The sequence below is a fragment of the Ciconia boyciana genome, chromosome 5, assembly GCF_034638445.1.
Source record: "Ciconia boyciana chromosome 5, ASM3463844v1, whole genome shotgun sequence".
Lineage (NCBI taxonomy): Eukaryota > Metazoa > Chordata > Aves > Ciconiiformes > Ciconiidae > Ciconia > Ciconia boyciana.
The window spans coordinates 30,081,326-30,105,219 of NC_132938.1; the positions used below are offsets into that span (position 1 = coordinate 30,081,326).

At 38.8% G+C, this 23,894-nt stretch overlaps 1 protein-coding gene across 8 annotated transcripts in view; it reads right to left on the reverse strand.

Moving 5' to 3' along the window:
• FRYL (FRY like transcription coactivator) overlaps positions 1-23,894 on the reverse strand; it is a 178,014-nt gene that overhangs the window by 111,902 nt on the left and 42,218 nt on the right. Inside the window, exon 1 of one of the 8 annotated variants that reach the window (XM_072863008.1) lies at positions 21,491-21,648. The exons of the other annotated variants lie outside the window; for them this stretch is intronic. Coding sequence (XP_072719109.1) covers positions 21,491-21,566 — 76 coding nt within the window. The 5' untranslated portion in view covers positions 21,567-21,648. Of the gene's footprint in view, positions 1-21,490; positions 21,649-23,894 lie in introns of those variants that run through there. 8 annotated transcript variants of the gene reach the window in all.

Here is a 23,894-nt window from a genome sequence, read left to right on the forward strand (position 1 = left end):
AAAATATTATCTGTGTGGTTACTTAAAGGAATTTTAATTAAGTTCCTTGTCTTCTACTCTGATAAACGTCTAGAACATTTCATCCTACCTCACAGAAGTGATATTAATATACATGGAAACATATCTGTAACAATTTGTTAGAGTGCTTCACAGCAATGAATCTTCAGTTATTTTATCAAAGGAATCATTATTTTTTCCTAGTAAGGATGTCAATGCTCAAAAGAGATGGCAACCTCTCCAATATCATTCCAACAAGTTATGAGCAGAGCCAAAAAGTTAAACCTAGGTATCCTGTGTCCCAGACCAGCAGTCTGTTTTCTAGAACAGACAATTTCTTCAATAACCTTATCATTATTTCACAATTCTACACTTCCTGTAGACCATCAGGTTTCTATTGTTTCCAAAGCCTCTTTACTCTTATCAGTGAGAAAACCTCACAATCTGAATGAGAGAAACAGTAAACATCTTTATGAAGGCAACGATGTTCAACATATACTGCTCTAATAACAGATGCGCATTCCAAATCTTAGCCTCTGGTCTACAGACAAATATAAAGAGTGAGCCATTCTTCACTTAAATCTCTTGGATTTGCTTTCAGAATAGCGACGGAAGGATGCAGTTGCTATTCGTTTATCCAGACAGTCTACCTGGATTGCCAAAGCATGTGACAGCACAGTAGACCAGCCAGGTCTACTTCACTGGTTTTTGTCCAAACTATGTACCACTAGTGACAGTGCACAGAGTCTGTCTGTAAGTTGGATTTATTACTGCCTTACTAGTTCTAGCTGTACTGAATCCCAGCTGATCTCATGCACAGCCAGCACCGCTGCACACACAGCTCTGGCTGGTTCCTTGGTTCACCAGCATCACGCAAGTGCTGGAGTCAGCAGTCTTTGCAGAGATGGTGGATACTTCTGCATTATACTGCATTTATCCAGATTTTTCCACTTATTTCATTACCACTCATTTACCAGTAAAATGTTACTAATTTTAAACTGTGCTAATAGATTACAATAAAAAAGAACAAACTGCAAACTTGTAAAATATACTTATATACTTAACTACTCCCACTTATATATAAATGCTATTCCATTTTTTTCAGTGATGTATATTATTCTTAATAATGTTTTTAGATGGACTAAGTAAGTTTCTGCTAGATGACATTTTCTGATACATTCCTAGAATATGTTTAAAAAAAAGTACCTAATAAAAATATTATTCTTGATACTGGTATGAAAACCTGAAAGTGAGGGGAGAGGCGTAGCAGCCTCCTGACACCATAGTCATGTCACCTTACAAGATAACCTAAATACTATGAATAAAATCCACAGTTGTTGCCAGTGAAACCATACATCTATTAAGGGCCACTGACCACACAAATTTTCATAGAATGTGTTGCCTAGATATTCCTTTGCTTTACATAATATACATCTACTCATCACTAACACCACAGATATAAACACAGTGGTTGAAACTGAAATCAGTCCAAATACATTAGAATATACATGACCAAGAAAAAAAAAATAAATCTGTTCTTTCTCCAATATTTCTCATATCTTAGTCTGCATACATAGTTCCTGAGGAACAAACATTCTATTATTTTCAATACAGACTACACAACTAATTCATCCAGTGACATGAGGTACATCATTCTCTCTTCTTTCTCTGCATTGGCAGTATACAGTGAATTATCTTTGGAAAATGTTTAACAAAGATCATGGCTCCACATGTCCAATTACACTACATGAACAGGCAAAGAAGAACCATTATCTCATTAACAAGCCACGTGGACTAAGAGCCCAGACTGCAAATTCTTATTCACCTCTCTCTCTTTCACTGATTTTACGTGAATTTGATGAAAAGAATTAAATAACCAGCAGTAGTAGCTGGTACTTCTGTCATGCATTTACAAAACGTCACATGTTAATAAAATGAATGGATTACCCACCTGCGAAGTAGAAATAAGCTTAGAACTGGCTTAGTTCAACGGTACGGTTCAGTGTAATGTTTGTAAAGCCAAGTCAAACCTTTCCATGAGAGGAAGTTACATATGTATTGATAACTTCCCCTCCATGTCTAAATCAGAACTTACATTTTACTTCTGCAGTAGAAACACTTCCCTATTGACAATTTATCTAAGGAGCTTCATATATGTTTATATTACATTTTAGCCAAGCTCTGTAAGAAAGAAACATAAATGAATGCTGCATTAATAAACAGAAGGTAACTTTATTTCAACAAGTAGCTAATTAAGCATATGGCTAAAATGTGAAGGATGCCCTGGAAGGGAATACAGAAAGGAAAGGAACGTTTTTTTGAGTGTATTGTGGGAACTGGTACTATGACAGCTGAGCTTTCATTTGGACTCAAAAAAAACACAGAACAAAAACCTCACAAAAATCTTCTGAAGCTTTATCATACAAATCATTTTTCTACCCCCAACAAATATGAACATCCTTTCTTTATGTAAAGGTGACTCAACTAGGAAAGCAGCTGCCAATTTGTTTAGTTACAGGTACTCACATGAAGCTTGTTTTCTGCTTTCAAAGCCTCTGAAAACACAGGCAAGAAATTTAATCTTAGCTTTCCCCAAAATGCAGACTCCTCTGCTAGTAAATGGTAATAGAAACATTACTTCAGGCCAACGCAGAGACACAGCAGAAATTCTTCATCTGGCAATATCTAGTTTTCTAGGTATCTGGGCCAGATTACAATCCCTTAGCAGATACAGTCTTGCTGCTACTGATGATCCTCAAATTTGAAGTTCTGCCTTATAACTAGGTAGTTTGGTCCTTCCAAAGATTCAGTAGTCTTTTTCCCCACCTGTGTTAATGTCTCTGACAATTTCATTCATAAACTGTAATTTTTAGCTTTTCATTTGGCATAATGCTTTCTAGAAATCTAACCAGTCAGTCTCCTTCAAGGGAGAAAGCAAGATAGAAATATGTTTCAGTAATAGTGCTTCAAACTTAAAAGTGATGGTTTTTGTTATTTTTTTTTTTTTTAAAAGAAGGCAATTTAAGATTAGAAAAAAATTTTCCTCCATCTTTTCCATACCTATGAACATGCTCTGAGATGTATGAAGTCAGTCCCCTATGTGTCAAACACAGGCAAGTCCTTGAAAGGTCTCTCTTCCCCTTCTAAACTCCCCATCACCAAAATCTTCTGGAGACTTTTTGCTATGTTCTCAGTCACATAGCACCTTTCCCCCTTTTTCATACTAATATTCAGACACTGAGGAAGTACTGTGAAGAGAACAATAAATTCTTCTCACCTAGCTGCTTTACGGGCTGAGCAAACTCTAACCAGAAAATATTTCCAGTCCCTGTACGGGACTTCATACCTTGCAGTCTCTTCCCTACTTTATTTTGAAAAGCCTCAAAATCAAATAGGTATATTATTTCTTCCCTGAAACTCTAGAACAGAAAGATAAAATAGATAACAGAGATAAAATGAGGAAAATTATTTTCAAAAACTTTTTTTGCCTAAACTCAGATACATGAGAAGAGAGAAACTCTACAGGGCTACAAATTTCCCCAAGTAAATCCTACTGGCTTTGCCACTTCTTGAATAAGGACTATGCCAGTCATTCCTCTTACATTTATACACAGGTGAGAAGCAGCAACGTGGCAAAACCACCTTTCTAAGCCTCTCTCATCTGTGGAAAGGAGCACCACTAATGAATTGCAAAATACCAGTTTAAGTGTTTATCCCTGAGCAAAACTTTCTTTCAGGTCCAAAAAAAAAAAAAAAACCCAATCACAGCAATCCTTAAAAATTGTTAGCAGAGTAACACATTATCCTCATACTGTATATAGAGAACCTGCTTCTCTATAGAACTGTGACTGAACAGGATGAACAACAGCCATGTGCATCACATACAAACACCTAAATCAGATGGGCAGGTATTTTATATTTATGGAAGCTAGAAAACACAAATACTTTTATTAAGATATGTAACGGTTGAAAAAGAGGTCAGATCTGACATTCAGAACAGTGCCAGGACATCCACGGAAGCCAGTCAGAAACAGACTGTTAGTTGTTGCTGGGCTCACTCTGTCCACTGAGAATGCCAGACGTGAGAGCAGCAAAGGCCGCTACAAGCTACAGTCTCAAAGATATTTGCTAAAGCTCACCTGATCTCTCATGCTATGTAATTCTAACTTTGTATGGGATGGCAGGGCAGAATGCCCCATCTATAGTGCAAGCAACTACCTTTGCAAACAAGAAATTTAAAATTAAATAATAATAATTAAAAAATCACTAAGATGTATGTAAGACCAATTTTACATATTTACGTTTTAAAAAATCCTTAACAACATAACAGCTAGGACATAGATGGGAAATACTGGCTGAAATTACTAAGAGCATATGCAAGAAGTAATACAACTCATTATATGAATCACTTTACAGAGCCTTCTATGGTAGACCAGGCATGTAGTTTATTATCAGACAGGAAAAAAAAGAAGAAATTAAAAAACAATTTTGATAGCACAAGATGCCAAAAGACCAAACCATACACACTGGAAAACAATGTGATAAAGCACAAAAATTGGAGGGGGAAGAGGAAATCAGTTTGAACTCAATTGTCTCAAGTCCTGCCCAGTCATTCTTGATTATGGCATGCCATCAGGAAATCCTGACCATTAAAGTGTCAGACCATTAAAAATGTAGTTTATGTAATTCCTTTTCTAGAACAACTGCCAGAACAGAAAACCTCTCCAGATAAACCATTTTAATTAAAAATTGTATTTTGAATTCCACAAATTGAAGAAACCTTCACTTAGAAAGACATCAAATTCATTTCATAGCGTACTTCCAAACTGCTAATATATTTAACATGCTTTGCTTCACTGTCAGAAAGCCGTTCTCACGCAAGACCAGCTTAAAAGAATAGAAAGGCTAAGTCTCTTTCATCTATCCATAATCTAGAACACAATCCATCACGTATGGAAGTAGGATAATGGTACGACTGTAAAGGTTCAGGGCTATATGTTAAATTCCCAATGGTAGTTTTCAATTCAATTTAAAGCTGCATATATAATAAAGCAATTTATACTTAATATATGAATTGCTGCTGGAAAACAGTTCTGTAATCAAGTTGCAAACTTCTCAGAGAAAAGATACCACTCCAAGCATGTTTCTGTTACCTACTGTCTTCTTTCCCAGTAGACTTACTGTGAAGACTTAACATAACACTACTGTCAAAATACTTTGCACAACACCTGCAAAGTACTAGAGCTGTGTTGTCAAGTAACAGAGGTACGAATCCTGATCTCTCAGTTTCCTTCAAAACACTGAATTATAATAACTGAGCATATATAACTGCCAAGTTTCACTCATTTACAAATTTTTTATTCCTTCAAAAGAGTAACCACACAAGCATTAAAAAACCTAAACTTGTTTCTTTACATTCTATAACTCAATGTTAGGCTTCTATAGCATTTTGAGTCAAAGCTTCAGAAAAGATGCAAACACAGAAGCAATTCTATTCCAGCATGATTAAATTGCCAAAAAAACCCCCTTACACTACTGATTTTAAAGAGCGATATCTGATGCTTATTTTTTGTTTAAAATTATGACTGCAACAGGAGTAAAGATGGCAATTTCCTTTTGAATATGGAGAGCAAGGATAGAACAGCGTAACATTGGCTTGTTCTGATCCACCCGCCCTTAGGAAAATGTAAACCAAGCCACCACTAAGTCTGAGCTAGTAGTATTCTCTGTCTTTCAAGGGGACCTATAAACTCAGGCTCATCACCATACCAGTCATGGTTATCATGCTTTTAGAGAGTACTGTGCATTCACGTAATAGCCGAGAGGCCATAACCCGTGAAAGCACCACACATCTTTCCTTATTCCCTCAGTTCTAACTCTTGGAGTCAGAAGGACAACTGGAAGGAACTCAGCTCAGGTGTCTGGCTATCTGGCATCAGTTCCAATGATTCATGTCATCAATTTCTTCTCTACAAACACAAGCATTTGCAACTTTCTCTGACAATGTAAATGCTGAAAACGTTGACACCATCCCATCCCAGGGCTCACTGCTGGATTCCCAGCCTGGCTGCAAGCGTTTACCCAAAGAGCACCAATACATATCCAGAAATAAGGTATCCACATTTGAGCTTAGCACGTATGTATAATCCTATCACCTGTATCAATGTTTTCCAGTATTTTGCCATTAGCAGACTTTTTTTTAGAGGAAGTTTCCAAGGAGGATGCAGATTCCTATTGAGCAAATCTAAGCTTGCTAGGGGCAGTTTGGTTTCTCTCCATCCCCTCTCCTGGCCGAGGGACTGTAGTTTGAGAGCCACAGAAGGATGGTCAACTTCAAGTGACAGGTCAGTCTGTGGGTCAACTGGCACACACACTTTCTCCCCTGTGTCCTTTCTGTTTAGTATGGAAATTGTGCCCTGCTCAGCCCATGGGGGTGGGGGAATCAGGGCAGAGAACAGAACATTTACTGCTAACAGAGAAATTCTTTTTTTCCTTCCTGGGCTATCAAATTGAAGGCTGCACCACGCTGGAAACGCATTGATGCTCTGAATCCTATGCTAAGCATGAGCTAACAAAGGCAATAAAATTATATCAATGCTTAGCTAAGTGATGTTAAATTAAAAAGCATAAGGAAGGCAAAGGCAGCAGTGGGAAGATACACCAGTCAGGCCTGGGGACTAGAAGAGTAGAAAGAGAAGGAACGAGAATTGTATTTGCTAGTGTTTATTGCAGATTTCCGTATATACTCTTCTACAAGTTAAGGAAGCACACATTTCCACAGCAATGATGAGAGTGAACTTACTCTCAATAAAGGCTTCTTTTTTATGGTACACTAATTACGTGAAAAGAAAGAAAAGCACAACCTAAACCCTAAATCTAAAGCTTTAAGAAGTACTACCTAAAAAACTAAAACTAAGGCAAGGATATAGCATCAAAGGAATACAAACACACTGATATATGGGCTGCACAGACAACTTATTCTAACACTTGTCACTGCAAACATATAATCTATGATGAGGTTTTGTTTCATTTCAATATATTAACAGATCCATATACACCACACACAAAAAATGCATCAAGTAACAAGGTCGAAGTGATCATAGGCATGCCTTTGTTAATCAGCAAACAGAAAAAAGAAACTTAAATACCTTCTCTCATCTTTCCTAATCCACATTTCTCTGGAAAAACAAAACTCCACATCCTCAGTTTGAAGAATTAATGATATAAAAAACCCTATTGGTGCACTGTACTGAAAGAAAAAACAATGACAAAATGCTCAACAAATTTACGTTTTATATTATTTCAAAAAAGATAGTGTCAGAAGCCAGCAGCTTTTGCAAAGAGTTCTCTCGTTGAGCACAACCCAAAGTAGTTTTTTTAAACCTCCCCTCCCACTGCCTGCTTATTCTTTCCTTGTGAGAAGAGGGCAATTCCAGCTCCCAGTAGAAAGAGGAAAAGACTTTTCCTCATTATCCTCATTATGCTCATTATCCTCAATTATCCTCATTAATGTCAAACTGATACCTTTCCTGAGTAAATGCAAAAAGTAATGAATGCTGGCAGCTTTGCTGTAAAAAGCTATTTTGTAAAGAGACTCTGGAGCACCAGTTATAAAGTAACCAATAACTTCAAATCATATATCATTAAAAAAACCAAAACCTATTTTTAAAAAAATCTATAAAGAAACCAAATTAATCTCTTTTAATATGCTCCATATAAGCATATTAATACTTCAGATGCAAAATACTTCTACAACTTAAAGCTCAAAAACATTACGTTAGCCCAGACTGGGTCCATTTAAAGAGCATTTTCACATCTTTGTAAGTAACTGCCTAGTGAAGTACTCAGAAATATTATTTCTGATACTGAGTATCAGAATTCAGTATTTCTGATACTGAGGTATGGTTTGAAAATTAAAGTGTTAGATATACACACAAGGATTAAAAAAGAGAATAAACAAACAAATACATTTGAGCATTGGAATATGCTCAAGCATACACAAACCAGGGTAAGAATAAGTCTCACGCATTAAGTATCAATTTCAGGAAAGAACAACTGTTCTAAGCTCCGATTCTGTCAGTTTTGCCTAGTAATCCTCCATATGAACACAGGAGCTGAAAAGGGAAATAAATCTCTGAAGACTAACTCAATCTGTCACATTTAACACAAATGTGCCAAGGAAGAAAAAAAGAGAAACTCAACATTTTCAAAAGTATATTCTCACAGTAAGTTTGCTGAGGAATCAAAACAAAACAACAAAAACTAATTTTTTGCACATCCAGGTAACTACCTAAATTTAATTGTCAAAAAAACCAAAAAAAAAAATCATATCTGAACATGTTCCCTAAAGTTTTCTGTCCTGCACTGAGGGGATCAGCTCTTCTGAAAATTCAGCTCTGATGGGTTTCAGTTCCCAGTGACAACTAATCAAAGAGTTAGCACATAGGAGAGGTTGATTCTTTTTCAACTAGAGCATAAATTTTCTTGTGATGGCACACACATATCTTATAACGTTGTTGTAAATTCTCTGTTTTTAAATTAGCTATAGTTGTCTGTGTTTTTATGTTTACCAAATGTACTCTTCTGAGCCAAGTCCTTCCATTCACCAAACTCTACAGGAAAAACAGCAACGTCAACTGCCGAGTTGGTGATGGTCTGGGATGTCAATGCACTTTTTCTTGGGGAAAAAAGTTTGATGAATAGGAAAATTAGCAAATATCTAGAAAACTCAGGATTGTCCACTAGGTCACTTATCCAAATTTGTTTTGCTTCTGTGGTTAGTGTGAGAACTGTATTTTGAGACTCCTCAGCACTCTTTAAGTCTCCAACAGCATAAGGTAGCGCTGGGTTCACATGAATCACTAGTTAACAATATTTTTTTAAGAGTAAGCATGAGACACTTGTATTTCTAACCAGACCGTCTGAAGAAATTTATCTAAGCTAACTGCAAATAAAACTAAGCTATCAAGAATCTGAAGCTGTGCAACTCCTTAGAAAAACAGACTACAGTCTTCAGGGCTTTCAGTCTTCAGAGAAAGTGCAAGGGCACCGCACAAACCTGGCGAAAAAATCTCACGTACCATGCAGACATAGCCAGCGCTCGAGCTGGACCTCTGTAAGAGGACAATACTAAGTAACATGCAGTGCTATTCTTAGCCACCATAAACACACTGAGCTTTCAGAGTTAACAGCTTCTTTGTCAGTTCCAGGGGAGGAGATAGTCACATCTGAAATAAAAATAGGTTATCATATGCTTGTCCACAGAACTCCAAAATACATGGCTAAATTGGTAATTTAAAAGATTTGAGCTGTATGTATTGGAATTCAAAGGAAAAAGAAAAAGCTTTTTTCCTCCTACCTTCCTCAACTTTCATTTTAATTTTTTATCTGATTCTAATTTACTTCAGAAAGCAGTTTGCTTTCTCCACAATAAGAACCTTTATCTGGTTTCAATATATTCTCATAAGCTCTAAAAAGCACTGCAGAGAACTGTAACTGAGAGGCTCAGACTGGTATGAATGGGAAGGTCTGGCTGTGGAGGCACCAGGGGAAGTGGGGTGCTCAGCATGGCCTGCGTGAATGGCACGCGGGTGAGCAGGTCATGGAGACCCCCTGCACATCTACCTGCAGTTTCACAACACACCCAGATCTAGAGACAAAGAACCATGGCGACTCATAACAACTCACAGAGGTGGGACAGGATGGAGACACTGACCACTGTCAGCTCGAAAAACACATATCCAAAATCTGTTGCAACCAAAGAGGAACTCGGGACATGAGGAGAATGTGGCACCTGGCATCCTTACCTCCCATACCATGGCCATGGATTCCAGACCTAACAGCTGGACACAAGCATCGTGGTGCGTTTTTGCTGGGCAGACACCTTGAACACCCCTGTCCTGGTGCCTAGCTGCTGGACAGACCTCTTGGACACATGCTCTGGGGCTTGAGAGTCTGCGAGAATGAGTGAAAACTCTTTTTTCCCCCTCAGTTCTTCTTTTAAATAACATCTCCTTTCCCTCCTATAAGGTCTCACATTTACATCTGCTACATGGTTTATACAATGTTGCAACAGTATTTCCTACAGTTTTATGATAAAAATTAAATGGTAGGATTCATATTTTTGTAGGAAGACACAGAAAATATCCACAGTCTATCAGCAAAGTAACAGAGACGCTCCCCTACAAAATGAAGTATGGTAAAATCTGTTCTGAAGTCTTCCATGCTGATGGACAAGGAATAAAAATATGTTTATATATATAAAACCATATTTTAAAGAGAGCAGCTGTAAGGGGGTAGGACAACCGTATCACAGCTACATTCAGAACTGCAATCATTTGAATACTACCGGGTTTTGAGGCTTGAAAAGTAACTAAGCATCTAACTGTATGCACTGACACCAACTATGGCTTGGCCATTTATGACAGGAGCAGTATTTGGGTGGTATTTAGAAGACTACACAGTTTGCCACAAATATAAAAAGAAGAAAAGAAGAAATATACTGGAAGAAAGATATGAAACTATTAAGATTCTGCTTTTAAAATTCTCCAAAGTCTGGCCGCCTTCAGGAACAGAGAGTAAAATTTCCTAGTAGAGGATATCACAAAAAAATGGTTGTATAATCCATAACATGCCTTACTACTGCAATAGGAAGAAAAAGAAAAAAGGTCACTTAGGTTACCAACTAGAATTAGCACAGATACCTACCCAATGCCGCCATCTCCCAAGTTGCAATACATAAATATACTGGTAGCATTGTTTTGAAAACAGAGCAATACTTGCTTCATTCTTGCTCAGGTATACTATTACCAAAATTCTTTTTATGTGTTGCCCAACTATTCCCACTCAACCCTGGAAATCTCAGCTTCTCTGGTCAAGGTTTTGGACTTCAAGCTTCCTCAGTATATCAAAGTCACACAGGCAAAAATCTGTATGTATCCTAAGAAAACATTACCTCATTAATCATTCTACAGTAATGAAACACAGATTAAAGTAACAAGTGAACAACTTTTGAGGGGGACAGAAGCAGAGAGCAGGGAAGCAGTCTGGCCGCGGTGGGACTGTGCAGTGACCACAGAGCTCAGTCAGGGCTTAGGGCCCCAAAGCAGGGAGCGCTCTGGTCCCAACGCCTGGAAGGAGACCAAATGTAAACCACGAAACGGTAACAAGCTCTGGCCTCTGCTGAGTTACACTCTCAGCCAGTGACCTAGAAATTTGAGTTTCACATCCAGAGCTCATCGCTCATCTTTTTCCCTGATGATGTGCTATTTAAGTTTGTATGGCCACATATTGACAACACCATAAAACACCAAGCTGTTTTAATCACGCTATAAAAGCCCACTTCCCTTCTGAGCTGACTATAAGTTTGCTAGACCCACAGAAGAAAGAGATTACGGTTTTCTTCCTCTGCAGATGGAAAACGGGAGGCAGCCTGACCAGCAACACACTGCTACTCCACAGCCACAGACACAACTCAAGGGGAGAAGCAGTGTTTAATCTCCAGAAATATGTTATCAACACCCTGCTAAACTTGGCAAGAAGCACAGGACAGGAAAACAGAGGAAACTCAAGAGAAATGTATCTGGTTTTTTCCTAATTGTAGATGCTGATGAAAACTTGCGACCCTTCAGGAGGCTCTGCCACCTTAATGGAGTCACAACACAGACCGCACACAAGCAAACATCTTCAAGTTAACAAGACAGACCAATACATTCAAAGGTTAGAAATATCCCATCCCCCTCTCGCAAGACTTTTTCAGGTAAGACACACGCACAGCGCACACACACATTACAGTGCCATTAACTTGGAACGTTAACTCAGGCCTAGCCTACAGCTTCTGAGTAGCACTCCCAGCCAGCAGGAATCTGGGACTGAGGCTTCTGAGAATTATAACCCTGCAGAGAAAATCCTGTCAAGATGGCACAGCTGCTCTTCCGCACCTTCATGGGTCTCTGTCACCTCTCCCAGTCCCCAAATAGGTAAAGCTATCCAATATTCACAATCACTTTTTGGCTGTCAGTCTTCGTAACCTTAGTCTTAAAACTGCAAATATAAAATGAAACCAAATAATTCTCAAGGACTTGACACCATTTTTCTTGGCACCATTAATATAAATGGCCTTAGCAGAAGTAAGGAAGTACAGAAGAGATATGAAAGCTTGAGAAAGAACTAAAAAAAAAGTGCAATAATATATCTAATAAACCAGTATGTAAACTAAAATTAACTGAGGAATCAGTACTTCCTCACTTCAGCTCTTCAGAATAAGCAGTGCATGCTATTTTTTTATTCTGAAAACTTGCATCTCCAGGAAGACACCAGTTTGGCACAGAGAGATTCAATTTTAGTGAGGTTGAACTTCAGCTCAATACACTTCAAAAAGTTTTCATGTTCAGTGGTGGCATAATTCACATCCTTCACCACATTAGACAGTGAAACCCTACAGGCTTGCTTCCAAAAATAAAGAATCAGTGTCTGCGCCCTCCCCAGGGCCCTCCCAGGCCCTGTCCTGCCATGCTCTCCCCTACTTGATTAAACAAGTTATGTTCTTGTTTCTCTTATCCTCTCCAAGGTCAGCACTCTAGTTTTCCAGTTACAGTATTCCCTTCAGGGATAATGCGGCCATAAAAGATAGGCACAAACTAAATAAATCAAAAATAAATAAATAAGTAAAAATTATTCAAACAATCCTTTGAACAGCTCTACAGTGACAGATGCTAGGAAAACTTTTAAACAGTGGAATCACTTTCCTTTTTGCCACCTTTTGCCATATTTGTGAAACCTGGTTTTGCTTATAGTTTTGCTTAACATAATTCTCTCAGAATTACTGATACACTTTCACTTTCTTTTCTGTGGAGGAATAATTATAGCTTGAAGTACCCCTTCAGGGTTTTTTTAAATTATTGTTTAAGAAGAAAGGAGGAAAAAAAAAAAAAAAGGAGGAAAAAATACTCCAAAAATCCTTCTCATCCGTGCACTTCTGCTAGGCAACTTCCAGGTTTTGGATTCTTCCTTCCTCTTTTCCTATCCTGTTAATTTCTGAAGAGATAGAGAGGTTCAAAGATAAGAATACCCCTACAAGCAGAACAATGCACAACTCCACCTTAGTATCCCCTGATCAGTCTGTCATGGGTTTCTGGTCACAGTGTCTCGAACAGCTATCAAAAAACTTCGAACTTCTCAGCCAAACCTCAGTACATGTGGGTTAGCTTCCTTTGCTTTGCTGTCATAAAAACGAAGTGCCAGTTGCCAGCCTCTCTTTTTTCCAGGACAAGACCTCATTTGTAGCTGAAAGAACAGTAAAAATCTGGTGACATCTGGCCCAACTGCTATGTCCTGCTGATAGCCGGCACAAACAAGATGTTAGAGAGAAAAAGGAGGCAGGTTTCCACTGAGACGTCAGACACTCAGTTTTCTAAGCCTAACATCGGCTGCATTAAGAGCAGCCAAGTTGTTACTGACCAGTGACCTTGGCACACTGGCACCCTCACAAACATAACAGTTCCTAACCTGAAGATCTTAAGTTCTAGTTCAGCAGCATGAACAAAGGAAGCAAACAGGGATGACGAATAAAAGAAGGAAGAAAATCAACAATTCCTAAGGCTACTTACATTGCTTTGATAGCACTGTGAATATAACAATTCTCTCCAACATCCATTAATTAGTTAGCATTGATGTGCAAGGGTTTAAGGCATTCATACATCTTTCTAGACCAGCATTCTGGTCTGTAGCAATTGTCTACAAAGGAAACTTCAAAAAGTAAAGTTGAAAATATCCCCAAATCACATGCCAGCTATGCCTGATGGGCAGAACCAGAGGAGTCATTTATACTTCCCATGCTGTGCTTTCCTAAGATCTCTTTGAGAAATTAATTACTCCTAGAACTTGAAGTAATTCTTGGTCAAGAAACATATAAATAATAATGTTTTAAATGAAAATTTTTATTTTAGAAGCTTGAAATGGTTGGGGTTTTACACTCTTAGCAGTCTATTTCTGAGGTTATGTAAACCTGAAGAAAAGTACTCTTTTCCCCCTTTGGATTTTCAAATTCTTAATTCTTAAGAGAAGAATGAGAAAAGGTAAAGAGTGAGGAAAAATTTTTTTATGCCTGTTGTTTTCTACTACTACTTTGAAAACATTATATAGTCATTAGTAGTATTTATTCTGAACCGGGTAAAATCTGTCCTACACATACTGTTTTTCTTGTTTGTTCTAACTATACCTACTTAGGCCATCAAGTCTAAAATGTGATGAAAATAATTAGAGTCATAAAACATGTAATCCTGTAACTGTATTGAAACATTTTCCACCTCCAGCTTTTTTACCATCACCATATTTTAAATACTTCTTGATCGGTCCATAGAAACTCCTGGATTTGTCTAATGAGAGTTATCAATGCAAAGTCAATGATATAAAGTTTATTTCTTTCTGTACCTTAATTTTTCAGTAATTAATATTATACTATTAAAAGTAATTAAAACAAAACAATTTGATGCCTTAATATTTTATTTTCTTCTGTTATTGCAGCTTGGCAGCCTGTTATACAAATCATATTTCAGTAAACTCCCCTGAAACTTCCCCCAGAAAGTAGTTTCTACCAGACCTACTAACATAAACCTTTGGTTGTGACATTTGCACAGGCAACTGGGAATGCCAGAGTTCAAACACTTAATTCATATTTACAGTAGCATCGCCCAGTGCCTTTTAGGTTCCAAGTGCCCCTTTTGAATTAGAATGGCCTTTTCCTCTTTAAGTTCAAATTCACCCTTTATTTTGCCCTGTACCTAACAGAATTTTAAAGCTCCCTTTGACTAGCTTCATTACTCTTTGTAGAGGAATGAGGAAGAACATTTCTCTCTACACAGGGGAAAACCTGTAACTACATGCCAACAGGATATAACACAGCAAACAACAGTTTTGCTCCACAGAGTGTTCTAAAGTTGGCAGTCACCTTTCTAAATAAATAAATACTGTTTTGTCAGTGATCTCTTAAATGCTATTAAATCTCTAGTGTCTGAACCTTTCCCCTTCAAACACAAAAGCGCCAGAGCTAGAGTTTTAAAAAAAAAAAGTCAGCAGAAATGGGGTATTTGATATGGGTTGTTGCAACCAGTTTATCTGGAGCTTTCCTGAAGTCCATGCAGAGCATGCAGTTTATTCTAGCAACAGTAGCTGACAGAGTGGTTTGCATTTGGGGCACTTTCTCCTTTCAATAGCATTCTCTTCTGCAATTTGAATCATTACAGAATCTAGTTATGTGTTTAGCAAAAAGTATATTGCTTTAATAGAAAGAATGCCCCAAAGGAAAACTCATTCTAGCATATCTATGCCTGATGAAGATAAACAATGTACATCCCAACACATAATGTACTTAATGCAACACAGGCATCTTACTTAAAAATTAATATGAAGAACCTCACACATGACAATCTTTAAAAAAAAAAAAAAAAATCACAGTTCAAATCACAATTTTCCATGAAAAATCACAGTTTTCCATGTTGATGTGCAGAAAAGCCCAAAGTAAGGCTCAAAACATCATATATCCTTATCTACTTATGACTGGTAAAAATCTGGTTACGTACACTTCCCTAATGAGCATCCATGCCCTTATGCCCAATCCACACGAAAAGTGTTATAATATAAACTGTAGGCATCAAACAGATAAGGCAGGGAAAAAGTATACATGTAGGTGTGAATGTTTAGCAACAGTGAAAGCTAGACCAACCCAAAAGTACCCAAAAAATAATCACACAGCTTCAAGTCATGCAGAAGAAAAATGAGCAAATAGAAAGAAGGCTTCTATGCAATACACGTGAGAGCAAGGCTCAACGATCCAGCTGAGCTGAGACACCCATGCACGCCCACCAGAGAGGCAGTCAGCCTCTCACTGCTAGGCAGGTGGCCCTGACCCTTCTTTTACACCAGTCCTCATGTCTACCCTCCTTGTCTTGAGATGATTCAGTTGGATAATTTAACAAAAAATTCCCCACCTTCCCAAGAAAATTTCTGCTGATGTAATGACCCAAAACAGCTTGCTAAAAGGATGAGACAAGTACCGCAGTCAGCAGGTGAAAAGGTGACATGGCTGCACTGCTGGGGGCAAAGCCACCACTTTTGGCAAAAGCGACGAGCTCAGCCATCTTATGAAACTTCCCTCGTCTTCATCCTGCTCACTTGACCCACATCTAATGGAGTGGGACTGAAAAAGTTTGACAACTTCAGAACTTTCACTTATGCATACTGGGTATTCTTCAGCTCCAGGGTGGTACATCGGTTTCACTGGTTTGGATGATCTACTTATAGCCCAGTTGTCTCCTTCCAGCCTACATCCATTTATAGACCTTGTTATTTCAACCCCACCCTGAAAGAAAAGAAAAATAAAAAAGCTATCTTCTCTTTACATAGCAGATTTTACTACACAGAATGTTACTGGCATTTCATTTAATTGAATGTATGCCAACATACCGTATTGGAAATGCAGTGACTCATGATCTTATGTGCCCCAAGATGTACTGCACAAGTGGCCATCATTAAAGGCCTCCTAGAGTTTATAAATAGGGCCAAATATGGAGGTCACGCTCCATAATTCCTTTAAAAATTAAAGAAATTGACACATTCACATTTTACTGGGTGATTAACTACTGAAAAAAATTGCTTTTCCCATGACAACTGACAGGCTGTGGAGAAGCCATCATAAGCACTACGTCCCTTCTACAGCAAACAAACTTGCTGCTCCAGCTATACAAGGATCTGTAAGTACATTTACTATCACAAAGTACGCTTAAATACATTAAAAAAGAGTGGAATTTAGTAGCTTTTTCAAAACTTAACATAAATTTGGATTCATCTTTCATTTAAAAATTTCACTTTTCATTATGCCAAAACAATTTTGGAAGATATAATCATGAGGAAAAAATGATACATTTTCTGGAGACAGTCTATGGAGTTTCAGCATAAAGACAACTACTAACTGTCATTATTTTTTGAAGTCAAGGTTACAATTAACAAAAAGTTTCCTACAAAAAGACTGAACACATTATTATTTGGGATGTTTAATGTTGGAGAAATAAAGCTAACACTCTACTTAATATTGTACTTATTTAATTACTATATTGTTTTAAAAGGCACCCAAAAATAGTATCTAATGAAAATAAGATTTCTCTTGACTGTGAAGTAACACTGATTTTTGCCACTGGAATGTAAAACTGCCATTAAAAGATGTCTGAAAGTTCTCTAGAGCACTGTACTGCCACTGATAACTGCTACCCCAAAGGACAGTTTGGAGGAGAAGCAACCACCTAACATCTCAGACCAATTTTTTCCCCAGGTTTTATTTTTCTTTGAAGTTTAACAGCTTTAAAGTTTAACAGCTGCTGGAAAAACAAGTTGAAATTTATCATACAATAATGATTCCTAACACATTAACAAATTGTCCTTTTATTGCTTTTAAAAAGTATAATCCACTAGTAAACTGCAACAAAAGGAGCAAATCTGTCCTTTTGCTAAAGCCATGCACACCTCCGCATACACTCCACCTCACCCCATCTCCTCCCAGAGAACAAGACCGGCAACAAAACATTTGTTCCACAATTCTTCATATGGTCCTTTTCCATATACGTTCCTATCACCGCACTGCAAGGTTCTCTCACCTTTCTTATTTAAATTACAGTTTCATTCCTGTCACAAAATGAAAAGCCACAGGATAAAAATGAATCCATTACATCTACTTTGTTAAATACTGTATTATCAGAGCAGAACCTCTCTTGAGAGCCAAGAGTTCATTTTTGGTTGGTAAAGGAGGAAGTAATCTTCAGTCAAGCTAATCCTGTGGGAAGGTAAGCGATTCTTCAATTCCACGTGCTTTTTTCATTCACAGAAGGAATGATTCAGATGTATCTGCCAGGCAGCTCCCCAGTTTTCACATGCTTGTCAGCACCTGGCAGCCATAGCTCCAATAATTCACTTCCTTTTAAAGTTGCTCCATTTCTTTCCGATTTTATAACACATTTTCAAAAACGACTGCTGTACAGGCAGATACAGCTCACTTTCCTGCCATGACTGTGTTCCCAGGCTCACAAGTCTAAGTAACTTTGAAAATCGCTGTCACAAACCCTTACCAAAAAGAGGCCAAGGGCAACGACCTTGATGTAGCTTTGGCAGCCATGACGTTAAGAGCAGTCCCCTTCTCTTAACTGGTATGAGTTCTTGAAATATATGCATGACTTGTGAATCAAGCTGAGCAAGCTGATATAAAAACCTCATGAACCACCTCCAACACTGTTTTACCAGAATAAGGCAGGGACGAGTCCAAGGACAGAGAAGCACCCATGGACGGGTGCACCCTTCTGTTTACCAGACAGACACACCACAGCTGCAGCACAGCAACAGAAAGCTGTGTATTTATTATTAGAAAGACAATAGATACATTTTTTTTCCTTTTTTATTATCCAGAAATAATTATTTACTTCTGAACCAGACAACATTATTAATATAGTAAATATTAGAAACACAGAAGAGCTTTTAAGAAAGCAGTAATGGGTTGTACTCATGTTTACTGGAAAGCAGTTGTTCCTTTCTAGACTGTAAGCCCCAGAAATACATGCATAGTTTTCATTAAAACATGTCATGTCTAACAGAAAGGTATTCATTACATAATGCTTTTCACTGTAAGCAGCATCACATTTGGTTTTTGAATGCGTATATTGCATTACCAAAAGTAATTCTCATGGCATCCAGACCTCCTTAACTTTAAACAAAGGTTTTTGTGGACAAAATATGAGAGCTTTCTTACACCAATCAACATAAATAACAATCAAAATGAGTATTTTTGCTACAAAATCAGAAACTTCAGAAGAATGGTTAAACAGACCACATACTCAAACTGCAATGGACTAAACAACAGAAACCATAACTTTAAGAGCATTAAGCTACATTATCACAACTACAATTCCTTAAATACTGTGGAGCCAAGCAACCTGAGGACAAGCCAGTATAAAGCCTCCATTACATCCACAACTTCAGTAAGCAAGTAATTCTCAAGCGGGAACATCCTCACTTCACTGTTGGATTAAAAGAACATTCCTGCCTCCATTTAAAAACAAGTAATGCCTAAAATTGTTGGCAGAGAGACAGCATTCTGAAACTAGGCCATATGAATGTCACTTCATTGTTGTTACTGAAAGAAAAAAGATCAACTACAATAAAACCTTAGCCAGCACTGCAACAACATTATGCCAGCTAAGCAAGCCCTTAACCAGACCCATGTGGCTTTGCTGTCTTTCTGTTATATACATAAAAATAAGCATCTGTAGAGAGTGTTTATGTATATGGAAATGCATGCAAGTATACCCACTCCTCTTCTCACGTTCTTTAGTGTACAAAATTCTGAAGTTATCATATAAACCATAAAAAGTAGCATTTGCATATAAAAATTTTACAAAAACACAGGAAAAACCTTTCTCAAGTAATTTCTCAGCATATGCACATCTACTGAATTTTCAAACACATACTCAACATAAATATTGCATAATTCCTTCTTCTACACATCCCGCATCACTTGATTGGAAAACGTTTTAGGAAAAAAGCAATTGGCTCGCCTGCTCAGCTCAATTCACTAAGCTATCCATGTGAATCACAATACTTAAACCCAGGCATCACAGGCTGCATAAAGAGGTCTGCTCCTGGCCAGTCTGCACAGTGGAAAGCCATCAGAATGCGACTCTCACACGCTCACAGAGCAGCAACGCAGCTATGCTGTAATCATGGCAATTTTCACAAATGGAGTGACAATCGTGGAAAAAAGTGAAATAAACCCCAGCTATCTAATCAGTGAGCATAGAAAATTAGTTTGTTGGTAGATGATCCAAGTACCACTTCCTAATGAAAGAGTGAGGAAGATCTTCCTCCGTTGTGCTTACATAACAGAGGACATAAAGGAGAAAACATAGCATCATATATATCCTCTTCTCAGAAACCCTTTTTTATTATTAATACTCTATCTTATTACAGTTGACAATTGTCTAGTCTAGGTTCTGCAATTCATCTCCTTATCTATACAGCAATTATTTGTCTAGTTGTAGATGGAATTTATTGTAACTGAATGTATCCTACGTTTTACTTTAGTTTGGAAACAATATAAATTAATAAAATAAACTTTAAGGATCTTTAATCGTTTTCATGAGACACCTTCAACTTCTACTATAAAATATTAGAAAACCCCTTCCGATGATCTTTACTTCAGCAAGAACATTAATAACTACACCAAGTACTATTACAAGGTATAATTTGGAACAGATACAGTTAATCTGCAAGACACAAACCAAATAAAGTGAAAAGCAAAACCTATAAGGATGCCTGTTTTGAAATACTAATTGCTTTGACTTCACAAAAGTCGTAAGTCCAGAAGTTATTAGTCCAAAACATGAATTACAGCAGTTAGTGCAAAAAGCGAATCTCACATCTGAATAAGCTATTAGGACAAACTAATTATCTGCATGCTCTCCTAGCACTGATTAATACACCATACAATAAATAACTTGCTACTAATTCCTTCAAACAAGACAGAGAGGTGAAACAAACAATGCTGTATTGGGATAAAAATCCCAACGGAGGTATTTTGATGAAGTGTTTGGTGAGTGGAAACTGCATCCCAGTACACCTCAAACAGCAATTAATGAGACATAACTTAAAGCTGAGATACCAGATACCTCCCACTTTTGACTTTTTTAATTTTTACAGGTACAAGAAACTTAAGACATACGGAATACTTAGCTGACGTACAATTACGTCATCTTTATCACCTCCTGGCATACTGTCATTAAGCTGCTGTGCTTATGGTAGCAGAGCCTGCTACACAGCGCAAGGCAGCTCCCGGGCCCGAGACCCTGCATTGAAGCATGTGTGAAGGGGTGATCTGAGGACAGACTGGTTGTCTTTACCAAGAGCAGCATCCTTGCCTTCGTTGGTTCAATTAAGACAAAAAATCCTGGTAGAAACTCCAGATCGGGGCCATTTAGAAGATCAAAGTGAGCACTTTTTGCAGGTATAATAATGAGTTTGAGGCACAAAAATAATATCCACTGTAAAATGCTCATCTGAGGATGATTGTTTTGCTTCAAAGGAGCATTTGGAGCTTGGCAGAAGTAAGCCACAGTGTCAGCATCTGGTAACTCCGCAGAGACGAGCATCTACTTGTCACCCCTCTCAGACAGCAAAGGGCACAAAGAATTTTATCAGACTGAAACAACTGCAGCCTAGGAATTATATATATATATGTATATATATATATACACGCACATGTGTATATATATTGTCTTACATGACAACTGGGAAGCAGATAGAGCGCTTTGCTTGCCTCTCACACTGGCTACACCAAGTTGCACGCAGGACTGCTAAACCCCTTTTTTTAAAGCGTAATTTTTCACAGTAGCATGCAAAAAAAAAAAAAAAAAGAAATCCGCTATGACGCTGTGGCTCCCGGTGCCAGCGACATACTTACTGCCGCTGCCGCTCCAGGATTTCAGCAGAGACTTTATGTTAATTTCGAAGAAGAGGGAATCCTGTAGGCTGAGCATGGTGCCGGGGCGCCGGCAGGCTGCGGGGCGGCGGCAGGACGGCGGCGGCGGGACCGCGGCGGCGGCACTAGCAGCAGGAGGAGCGTGCCGGCGCCCGCGCCGCTGCCGCGCGGCCTCCCGGTGACGCAGGGCCCGGGGGGCGCGCGCTGAAGGCGGAGGCGGGCGGGCGGCTCCGCACAGGACCCCTCCTCGTCCGCCAGGCCCCGGCCCCGCCCACAGCCACGCCCCCCGCCCCCGGGCAACGTTTCCTACCGCCGCAGCCCGGGAGGGAAGCGCGTCAGGCGGCGCGTGGCCGCCCGAAGAAGGGGCGGCGGGCACCCACAGCGGGAGGGTACGGGCGCTTCGGCGGGGACCCAAACTCTTCCCCAGGGAGGCTACCAGCTGCCACAGGCAGCCAGACCGACCCCTTAGGGGCAGCCGAACGGCACAACTACTTGCAATTAAAACCAAAAAGGACTACACAGACAGCTCTGTGCACTTTACTGAGTTTTAAATAAACTTCCAACTGTTAGAAGCATAGCAAGTTAAATAAACTGCCCGGCTTTACTTTGCACAGCGCCAAAAGCACAAGCAGCCTTCTACACTAAAACATCAGCAAAGAAGGAAAAAAAAAATTGCCCAGCACACAGCGGAGGGCAGGAAGGTCATAAGTAGTATTCCCTACGTAGATGTCTGCAAGAGAACTACAGGCGATTTAGCTTTGACACCTACAGGTATTAGCATTTTGGGGTTTTTTTCTTATTATCTTTTAAAGGCCCTAACAACACAATTTTGACATTTCTCATCGTTGACTTCATTCAGTATCATCTCAAAGGCCATGACGGAAAGTATCGTAGGCATGAAGTCTCCGGCCTCCTAGGGATGCAACCCAACACTGCCTTTAGATGGGGCTCAGGATTTACCACTGTTCTTTTGTGATAAAGCAAGATAGCCCATCGATAGCCTTTGCCCATTTCAGCACAGGGCAAAGCAGTTTAAGACAAACCTCCTTCACTCTGCCCACATTATCAGGTACAATCAAAAGGCAGTGACCCTCCGTCAGCTTGAGGTGTTATCTTTACACAGGTCAAAAACAGATCTGAAAGCGTCTCGAGGTTTCAATGGACAATAGTTGAAAATAGTTGAAAATTTCAGAAAGATCTCTGCCTACTGACAGGAAGAAATGATAGGGAGAAAATGTCATTTATGTTTGTTTGGCTCCCACCAAACTATACACACAACATTACCCTTGGGTCAAATACAGAAAATTCAGAGAACTGGATACTGAGATTACTGTGACACTAGCTGCTAACAGTAGTTTAATTAGGTCTATTTAAACTATAACCTGACCCACACCATACAGATGAACCAAAAAATTAATCATATAGGTCCAAGGCATGCTGATTAACTAAACCTGCTTTAAGATAGTTTCAGAGCTGCCCCCCATCCCGTACTAGGAGTAAACCAGCCATGAGGAAGAAATCATACCTGTGCCCTCAGATAAACAACTTCACATAATTCTAGTTTAAAAGATTTTAAGAATGGTGTCCATCAAACACTTCAAAGGTTTCGTTTTTTGTGGGTTTGGGTTTTTGTTGTTGGGGTTTTTTTGTTTGGTTGTTTGTTTTTTTTAAATCTACACACACACACCCTCCCCAAAAAGACAAACCAATTATCACCACCAGGGAGGTAACGTAGACCGGTCAATGTCCAGCTACGCAGCTCTAAACGACAGGTCTAACACACCAGTGCAAGGACACTGCAGAAAGAGCGGGAGAAGCATGTTGCCGCACTAGCCTGTTCAACCACCACGACAGCTGCTGTCCGACATCCACTCAGGAGATTAATACTTTTATTAAGAGAGAGACTGGTGTGATCACTCAGTTTTCAGAGATTAAAAGTACTCAACATTTCAACAATATTTTTCTATAAGATGATACTAAATTGCCACATATATCTGGATAGTCCTTTATTTTTCTTCCTGGACAGAGTACAGAACATGCACCCACACTGAGTAACTCTTCAGGACACTGCATCAAACTTTCTTTCAGAAGCCTGTTCCAGGTAATACTGCCTATGTAGTACCTCCAATTACCTCATACTCCTTTTTCATCACTTCTTTTATGACTACATTCAAAGTTATACTTCAAGCATTCCTTTTTCCTCTTGCTAAATAAGATATAAGAGAGGTTGTATTTTGTTATGAGTACGATATAAAGGTCAGATTTTGGAACTGGCTGATGAATTTCACCACTAATTTGAAAGACTGTATTAATTATGGTTGGTCTCTGACTGCCTTTAACACTGGGCTACAGAGAGTTCTTCAAAGGAATCCTTGTTAACAGCATG